The 9,709-nt window shown below is 61.0% G+C and overlaps 1 protein-coding gene across 1 annotated transcript; it reads left to right on the top strand.

Annotated features, from left to right (window-relative positions):
- The first annotated feature begins 3,640 nt into the window (after positions 1–3,640).
- On the top strand, positions 3,641–5,118 carry NHLH1 (nescient helix-loop-helix 1). Its single transcript, XM_075175984.1, has one exon. The coding sequence runs from the start codon at positions 4,045–4,047 to the stop codon at positions 4,447–4,449; it is 405 nt and encodes a 134-aa protein (XP_075032085.1). The 5' UTR covers positions 3,641–4,044; the 3' UTR covers positions 4,450–5,118.
- The last annotated feature ends 4,591 nt before the right edge of the window (positions 5,119–9,709 follow it).

Consider the following 9,709-nt stretch of genomic DNA (forward strand, 5'->3'; position numbering starts at 1 on the left):
TGCCGGGGTCGGACCCGGCGTGCGAGGCTGGGGTGTATATATAGCGTATGGGGCACATGCCTCCTTGGGGCGTCCATCTCGACGTGCGGTGGCCCACTCGCACTCCTGCCCAAGGAGTAGCATGCCTGGGCCCCAAGGCTGCCGGGGTTCCCCCTGACCCCCCAGGTCCGTCCCACGGAGCAGGACGCCGTGCGCACCCGGGGAAACTTTCTGCCTCCTCAATGGACGGATGAGCCAAGCGGTTCCTCCCTCCCTGGATTACTTTGAGCTTCATCCTGCTGGAAGAGAAAAGCTGGAGCCTGGGAATGGTCATCGGCTTGGGGGTAAGGTGGCTGTCCTGGGGATGGGTGAGCGGTGCTCCTGGACGTTGCTGCGAGGTTTGGTGCTGCTGAAATGGTAGCGTGGCAGGTGGGGGAGAGGGACAGGGAGACGAGCAGCGTGGTCGGTGCAGGAAGGTAGCCCTCTGTGCAAAGCTGCAGGCTCTCTCGGGAAGGGGGCTTGACCTCGGTGCCAGGTTTAACGCACAAACCTGCCTGCGCATCCTTCGCTTTGGGCTTGGAGGTGGCATGGGGGATTTCTGAAATCGGGAAAAAGAAAAGGAGCCTCCATTCAGATGGCCTGAAAGTGGGTCTCAGACAGACTTTGCGTGGCCAGGCAGTTCTTCAAAAATTGTTACGCTGCTGGTCTGGAGCGTAAGGAAAAGGGCAAGCGAGGAGGTGGGAAGCATTGCTTCCCATCGGGAGTTTAAGCGTTACTGGGGTTTTGCTGAAGGCGGGACTGGAGCAAGTGTAGGTTTAAACAAGGTTCTTGCAACAGATGAATTTAGGAAGATGGCAGTTTACAGTTCGTCTGAAGGAAAGAGTGAAAAAGAGCCCCTCAGAGCACAAGTCACCCATGTGAAGTAAAAGCTTTTTGAGGACTGGGCTGACCCCGCAAAGGAGGAGTGGGATAAGGAGTTTATTTGGGTCCAGTACTGAAACTTGTCATCATGCAAATGGTCCGGCGTCTCCTGCCGACATCCTTCCACGACTGAGAGACCCCCGTGCAGGACTCCTGCCTCCCGTGTTTGATACACCTTAAATTCACTCGCAAGGACACCGAGACAGCGACAGCAACATGTCCCACAGCCCGTGACCTCTGCGGACGGCGGCAGACCAGGGAGCAGTTCCCAGACTGTTCCTGGGCCAGGTCGCCATCCCCGTCTGCCCAAGGAGAAGGAGTTTTTGGAGCCTCCGCCACTCCAGGATGGAGTGGAGTGCCTCGGTGCTGGTGTCCTGGGAGGGGACAGGAGGCGGTTGTTTGTCTCCTTCCCTGCCCTGTGCTGAAGCGATGGGGCCAGGAGGCAGCGGAGCAGTTTCTTAGCGGGGTGGCTCGCCCACACGTGGACTGCACCTCCAGCACGGCCCCGGTCGGATGAGGCAGCACCTGAGTTTGCAGAGCAAGAGGAGAACAGGCCTGCTGTTTTCAGAGCAGCAGCGCCGGGATAAGCGGGAGACAGAAGAGCGGTGAAGCTGGTGCAAGAGATCGAATGCAGTTCCCTGACCCCAAGAGCAGGGGGGAGAGTATTTAAAGAGAAGCTGCGCACACCAGGTGCGGGGCTGCGCGCGTGAGCGTGACCCTGGACGTCCGCGCACCCACTCCTCGCCACGGGCCGGGAGCTGAAAGCGCCAGAGCTGCCGTGGCACGTGTCCAACCCCAGAGCCGACCTTCCCTCCTTCTCCCGGCCCGGCCGCAGCCTCTCCGGAGCTTGCGCTCGTGGCTGGAGCAGCAGCCCTGCCCCGCTGCCAGGAGCCGCTGCTGCTGGGAGCGATGCTCCGGGGACAGCTCTTGTGAGCGGGAGCGGGGTGGCAAGCATCGAGCTGGCCATGAAGGGCTGCCGCTGCTCGCCGGCCAGGCACGGGGCTTGCTTTGGGTGCTGTTCACCCACAGACACGCTGCTCCCGAGGGCAGAGCAGCCGGCAGGGCAGGACTGCTCCCTCTGAGCACCAGAAGGGAGGTCCCGGGTCTGCAGGAAAGGGACAAGAGCGAAAGGAGAAAAGAAATTAAAGCGGGAGGGGAATGGAAAAGGTTAAACAAGGAGTCACGGCTATAGTGGACGGCTACAGCAGATGGGGTTAATTCAGGAACCTGAGATGCACGCTCCTGCGTTGGTTGTGGTTCTTGGTCCCTGGCTGGTTTGTCTCTGAAGCTGATCGCAGGGAGAGCGAGTTAAAGACAAAACCAAACTCAGCCGTGCTCTAAGGGCAGTGCAGTTTATTGCAAGCTCAGAGCCTTGAAAGGGCATCTCCATGGATCCTGAAAACCACGTTTCCATCAGCCCTTCCATCATCGCCAGGCTAAGGGCTTTACAAGAGTAACTTTTTGTTTAGGATTTGGATGGTTTACTGGTACTCTCACGCATAGCTGAAAGGTCTTGTGTTATAGAAAAAAAAAACCAGGTTAATTTTTTTAGTGAAATCTGAATATCACAGTGCAAGGGTGAGTGTGTGTGTGCACACAGAGATGCCTGACTTGGGGTAGATCTACGAGCGTGGGTGTAAATTATTGTGCATAAATGGATGTGGGATTCTCGCAGAGGAGTTTGTGACTGGGAACATTTGTACATGTGTGCTGGGAAACGTGTCTGTGTGTGTATGTGTACGTGTGCGTGTACATGTGTGTTCGTGTAAGCATGCAAAGAAACAGCCACGTAGGTTGGGGGGGCTCAGAGGGGCTGTGCAGACATTTCTATACGCTTATGGGGCTCCTTGTGTTTCTTGGGCAGTGCTTCTGCAAATGCACATCAAGGGCTCTGCCCGCCGCCCGTCTTAAAACGGGACGTGGCCTATTTCTTCCCAGTCATCGCCTGTCCGTATTCGTTTAGTTTCCATTTCTCAGTCGTATGGCTCATTACAAGCTTGTCAGGCCTGAGAGAGGTAATATGTTGTACATCTCTGCCTGGCTGGCTTCCCAGCCAGGCTGCCGTCTCTTCCAGCGGCAGCGTTTCCCCATATGAAGTTTCTTCCCCTTCCCCTGCTCCACCCCAGCCCTTCCCCTGCCTGGGGGCAAGATGCGCCTGCGGCAAGACCTGCCTTTCCCAGACCTGCTGCCGGGGTGCCGGAGGCATCTCTGCGGGCCTGGGGCCCCCGTGCCGGAGCCACGCAGGGAAGGCAGCGGGGGGGAGGAGAAGGGAGAGGAGAGGCAGCTTTCCCGGCCGGCGGCGCAGCGTCCCGGAGGGAGCGGGGAGCCAGCGTCTATTTGGACACATCAAGCAAAGCAGCTGTGTTGGGTTCCATATGTCGGGGGTGCCAGGATCCATGACATACGGGCTCATTTAGTATACAATAAGCCCCCCTTCCTCTCGCCCCCGCAGTCTGTTTTTCCCCTCCGCTCATCCACCACCTGTCCTCTCTCCGGAGAGCCAGGAGAAATGGCTTCCACCTTCTCCCAGAGCCACCCCACCGGCTCCCTCTCCGCCGCCCGTGACCGGGGACCCGGAGCCCCATCCCAGCCCGGCGGGGACGGGCCGTGCCCTGCTCCGGCTGGGGCCAGCGCCGCGGGGCAGGTGGAGCAAAGGGCCGTGCTCTTAGCTACGTCTCTCGTGTCCGCCGGGAGCCGGGCGGTACTGAGAGCCCCTGTGCTTCTGTTTTCTAGAGCACGCGGGAGGAGTTCGGCTCTGACACCTGACGGCTCCGAAACTGGGTCCTGCCACGGCTGCACGGAAGAGCCCGGGGTCCCTGTGCACACGCGCGTGCGGAGGATATTTATTTATTTATTTATTTTATTTATATGCATCCCGCCATCTTTCTTACATTATTTATTGTGAAAGCTGTCGCCCGCCCAACGAGTTCTCCAGGGAAAAGGGAAAATTTTGAAATTCCCTTGCGGAGGCCGTGTGTGATGAGGAGGAAGAGGAGGAGAATAACCAGGGTCTTGCTGTGATCCGGAGACCTTCTCTTTAAAGTAGAGCGGTTTTGCTTCGACCTCGCGCCCGGGTCAGTCTGTCCTCCTGACGTACCACATCTCTGAAGCACCCGTCTCTCCGTCCACCCCTCTTCCGCAAAGATGATGCTCAATTCGGACCAGACAGAGATCGACCTGCCCCCGACACACTCCGAGTCCGAGTCCGTCTTCAGTGACTGCGGCGGCGGCCGCGCGGGCAGCGCGGAGGACGCCGGCGGCATTGGCTTGTGCGCTCAGTCCCGGATAGCCGAGCCGGGCGAGGCCGTGAAGAAGGACCTGCAGCACCTGAGTCGGGAGGAGCGGCGGCGCCGGCGGCGCGCCACGGCCAAATACCGGACAGCCCACGCCACGCGGGAGCGCATCCGCGTCGAAGCCTTCAACATGGCCTTCGCCGAGCTGCGGAAGCTGCTGCCCACCCTGCCGCCGGACAAGAAGCTCTCCAAGATTGAGATCCTCCGCCTGGCCATCTGCTACATCTCCTACCTGAACCACGTGCTGGACGTCTGAGCCGCCCAGCCTGCGTCCGTCTGTCTGTCTGCCACATCTCCTACATGTGCTGGGCATCTGAGCCAAGAGCTCAAGTCCGTCTGTCCGTCTACGACCTGAACCACATGTTGGGCATCCAAAATCCTGTGCCTGTGTTCATCCGTCTGTTCAAATGGACCAAGTCCCCAGCTGTCTGCTCTACCCCCTATCTGAACTGTGTTCTGTATTTCCCCACCACCAAGCCCACGTCCGTCTGTCTTTCCATCCTGCCTGAGTCAGGCTGGATGTTTGGTCCGTCAGCCATCCTTCTGTCCTGCTGGATCTGCTGCCTGAAGCCTGTGCTGGCCGCGTATGCTCCCAACTTCTGTCTGTCCTTCTGCTGCGCATCCCTCCGATACTGCCTACGGGATCCCGAGCCCCCATCCGTCAGTCTGTCCGCCACGTCCGCTCCCTGACCCACAGCAGGAGCCGCTGAGCCCAAGTCTGTCTGTGCGTCACCTCGTTTATAAAAGCCACAAAAAAATGGACCTGTGAAACACTGCAGCACCAAGCAGCCCCGGGGTCTTGTCCGTCTGTCTGTCTGCGCCTTCTGCCACCGGCCGCCCCACCAGCACAGCCAGTCTGGGCATTTTGTCTGTTTGCTGCTGCTCTGCCCCTGGCATCGTGCTGGGCACTTAAAGGCCCGCGTCAGGACCGTCCTCTCCGCAGAGGGAGCACAGCCCAGGAGCATCCTTGGGCACAGAGCAGCTCCTCTGCGTTTGCCCTGGCTTTTCACACCCCAAAGGGAAGCCCAGAGCGTGGTGCAGACCTGGCAGGACCTGGCCACGCTTTCCACGGCCGACAGCGGCAGGTTCCCCTCCAGATGGAGCAGAGAGCCGTCCCAGGCTGGAGCACCTCCCGGGGTCTCCCCAAGCCCCTCCGTTGCACATCTGGTCTCCCCGAAGCTCAGCACTCTGCTCCCCAGACCCGTGCATCCCAGGCTTTGCTGCCCGACCCTCCTTTGCACTAGTGCACGACGAGTGTGAAGCCCCCCTGGCCTGGCCCGTTGCAGACGCGACCACCCCGGGGCACCAGACCTCCCCATGCAGCACTTCATCCCTCCCCACTCTTCCTCTGTCTCCCCTTCGGTGCTCCTGGTGAAAAAGGCCTGAGTGGGGTCACAAGCGTGGCACGTGCCCCAGCGCGGGGGGACATCGGCGCTCAGCTCCCCCAGCGCCGCGTCCCTCTTCTGCGGCGCAGAGGCTCACGGGGCTCACGTGCAAAGAGGCTTTGCCCCGGGGTACCGCAGGTCCCCCCGTTTACACCAGTACGGCACTGGTGCAGCGTGACCTTGCTGGGGCAAACTGCACTTTACCTGCGGCTTGCGGGGCAGCGGGGTTGGAGAGGGGAGGGAGCAGGCACGGCCCTTTTGCCCAGCTTCCAGCAGCGGGGGCTCTCCCCAGCCCCCCCTAACACGGATCAGCACTTTGGGAGAGGGAGGGGAGCGGGAAGGGGAAGCAGAGCCGAGCGGCCTTTTCTCCAGCAAGGGCACGCTGAGGCTGGGGAAAACTCGTTGCAAGAGTGAATGTTTTGCCTTGTTTTATGGGTGTTTTTTTTGTTTTAAGAGTTAATTTTGCACTGGCAGTGGCAAGAGCACAAGCAGAACCCGGGTGGGAGACCAGGACCGCGCAGGCACCACTGGCTGTGCTTAGAACAACGCTCCCGGGCCGGGAGCAGAGCCCCAGCCTGGCTCCTCCTCGAGCCTCGCCCGCAGGGTAGGTGCTGGGGGAGATGGACTTTAGTGTGCAGAGATGAAACATTCGCGGCGAGGGGGTCAGTGCCGTGTCCTACGAACACCAGCAAACCCCCAGAGCCGGAGCAGGGGGTCCCAGCAGCACCTGCCCTGCTCTGCCCTCCGGGGTCCCACCCTCCGCTTTTTGCCATCCCGAGGTGTTGGCCGCTGCCCGTGCCGGGTGTCCGAGCCCCGCCAGCCCCCGCTGGGCTTCCCGGGACCTCGCAGACCTCCTGGCTCCATCCCACCCCTGTCTCTGTCGCCAGCTCCCAGCGACGCCTCGCTCCGTACCTCATTTTCCCCCTCCCCGTAAAAGCAGGGAGAACAATCGCTACCTCTGTCTCGCAAGGACTCGCCAGGGAACGTGGGATCCCCGAGGGCCGGAGCAGCGGACCCCGCAGCCGGCTCCCCCGTCACCGCACCGCTCAGCGGGGCAGCGGCAGAGCAAAACAGAGCAGGGCAGCCCACCCTTCCCCTACACTCACCAGCCACGCCTCTGTGCCACGAGAATATTTATTGAATTAATTTATTGATAAATGTTATTATTTATTTGCTGTGTTGTGCACTTTTGGGAAAGGAAAACTAGAAAACAAACAAAAAAAAATAATGACCACGGCGGAAAACCAACCAACCCACCCTTGTACGCGGTGTGCCCCAGCGTGTGTTTGTCTTGGCTGTTCAGACTGTGCAAGGATTTATTATTTATGAGTTCACAAGGAAGTCGGGGAGCGGGAAGTGAATTAAACTGCCAGCAAAAGAGAGATCTTGAACTTGGAGTGCCTGGCTTCCCTTTTTCTTTCTTTTTTTTTCTTTTAATCTTGTTTTTAACCGTCTCTTCCTTGCGCTGTTCGGTGGCAGCGGCGGATTCCCCGCACAGGAGTTGTGCCTGTGAAAGGAGGCGGTGGGAGGGAGGCCGTCACCCCCCGCCCCGGCCAAGGGACCAGGACGTGTCCTCCTGGCGCTCGGAGAGTCCCACCAGCACCGGCCGGGCTGGGGCTCGCTCGGAGCCGGGGCGGACGCCGTGTCTTTGGCTTTCCCCGGGTCTGCAGTCGCCGTTTTGAGCCCAGCTTGGGTTTGCTGGGACAAGCAGATCCCGAATGGCCCAGTCCCTCTGGCGACAGCAGAGGGATGAGGACATCTGGTCCAGACATCAGCATCTCCAAACGCACCCGATAAACCACCTTCTCTCTCCTGCCTACCCCTGGGAAATCAGCGTGGCCCCGGCTCCAAAGTCACCCATCACTTGACCAAGCACCTCTGCCTCGCAGAGCCCCTGCAGTCCCCTTCCCCACGCCCCCCAGCCCTCTCCCCTGTCCCGCTCGCCCCTGCGAGCCCCCAGCGCTCTCCCCGCTTCCTCGGCCCATCAGGAGCTACGCGGGGAAGCAAGTTTGCGGCTCATCTCCTTTGTCTGCGCCGATCCCGCGCGTCCCTGGGGGCAGGTTGCAGCTGTTCGCCGACTTGCTCCAAATTTCTTCATATAATCAATTGGCCTCGGCTGCAGCTCGGCTCAGCAGAGATGCGTCAAAGGGGAAATAATAAACATGGGGGAGGGAGCAGGGGAAGGAAGCGGGGAGACTTTGCACCGGGCTGCAGGGGCAATAGCGGCTGGGAGGGGACCTTGGGGGACCTCGGCGCTCCCAGAGCCCCTTTTTGTCCCAGCTCAGGGATTTCTCGCTGGTGTTCACCCCTTGGGATGCACCGTGTCTCCACTGCATCCAGACCCAGCTCTGCTCCCAACCCCTCCGGCACCAGCCTCCACGCACGGAGGTTCGTGCGGGATGGCCGTCTCCATCCCACCCCCGGCCACGCGCGCTCCGGGAGGTGGGAATCGGGTTAGGGCGGCGCGAGCTCGGCGGCGGCGGCTCCCAAACCTCTGCGGGGCCCGTTGCTCCAGGCTGCCAGCCCCGGCCCTGACATATGGTCCTCATTGTGCCTCGCACAATGGAAACACTTCGTGCTAATTTAGATGCTGGTTCTGGCCTTGCTGTCATCTCCGACAGATTGGGTCCCTTGCCTGCTCTTTGTGCTTGCGGGCAGGCAGGGAAACAGGCAGCTCGGCTTCTCCTCTACCTCCCTGAGCGTTTTCCTAGACGCTTCCCAACTCTCTCTCTATTCCCACAGCTATTTCCTTCTCTCTTCTTCTCCTTACACGTCTCCATCTCTCCATCCCTTCCCCGGCCTCTGGAGGACATTGGTCCTGGTGCGCGGGTAGGTGCGTGCACAAGGAACGTTTCACAATGGCTTTTCGTTTGAAAAACACCCATGGCAAATAGTCCTGAAGGTGCAGATAAACAGACATGCATGAAGCTGCTCAGCTGCTTCTGCCCGGCTGCATTTCTCTGTCCCTGCCCGGGGGACAACGAGGTGGGGATGGCTGCTGGCCCCCTTCCGCGTCCCTTCCTCTCCTAAAGAGGAGTAGCTGGGGCAGGAGGTGACACCCCGCTTCGGGAAGGGGGAAGGACCCCCGCCTTGTTTCAGCCTGCTGTCCCCCTGGTCCCCCGGGGGTGTCACCGTGGGCAGCAGCTGTGTCCCCAGCTCGCCTGCGCGAGGCGGCAGTGCCATCTGCTGGGTCCCCAGGACGGGGCCCCTGCACGCTCACACCAGACCCCTCTCCCCCCCCAGGCTGGGGACCCCCGTCCCTGCCAGCCAGGCCCTGGAGCATCCCTGTCCCCTGCGACGGGACCCGCCGCAAGCCCCACTGCAGCTCTCGGGCGGGGCTGGCACCGGGACCGCTGCAAGGGACAACGGCAAACGGCACCCGTGCGCGCACGTGGGACCTTCCCAAAAGCATCCTCCGTGACCCATCGTTTTAAACGCTCGTTTCATGCTTGGTTTGGAGCACAAGGGTCCCCCGAGGCCGCGATGCCGATCAGAGACGGGTGGCTGGGAGAGACGGGGCCCTGGCCCAAAAGGGCCGCCGGTCTCCCTAGATAAAGCGCGTATCTGATCCCTTCCTTCGAGACAGGGAGCAGGAGCCACTGCGCCATCGCATGCCTGGCGTCGGCGATCGCGTAGCAGAGATAAAGAGCCCGTCTGGACGGAGACCGGAGCCAGCAGCGTGGCAAAAGCCAGGTGCGAGGGCGTGCAGCGGCGGCAGTTTGGGACCCACGTGTGTCCCCCCCAGGCAGGGTCCGCAGCGCGTGGCACTGGGAGAGGGGGGCCAGCGAGCCGAGGAGGGTCCGGTGCGATCCCCGGCAGCCTGCCGCCCCAGGGCTTGCAGACGGGTCAGACAAACGTCTGTGGGGATGGGTTAGGCGCTGCTGATCCTGCCCGGGGCAGGGAGAGGGTAGCCACCCTGCGCGCTGCTTTCTAGGACTCCTGATCTCCGGAGTTATCTGCCTGGAGCCTCTGCCCCACTCCCTGCGGAGCGGGAAACCCGGCCATGATGCCTTGGGACTGATGGGTGTTGGACCTGTCTGGGGTCCGGTTGTTAGGGTGGAGGGGCGGCTCTGGGCGAGGAGAGGGCTCTGGTGAGTGTGGGGGGCACAACTGCCCCCCGCTCCGCTCAGG

The sequence above is a fragment of the Calonectris borealis genome, chromosome 29 (assembly GCF_964195595.1).
Source record: "Calonectris borealis chromosome 29, bCalBor7.hap1.2, whole genome shotgun sequence".
NCBI lineage: Eukaryota > Metazoa > Chordata > Aves > Procellariiformes > Procellariidae > Calonectris > Calonectris borealis.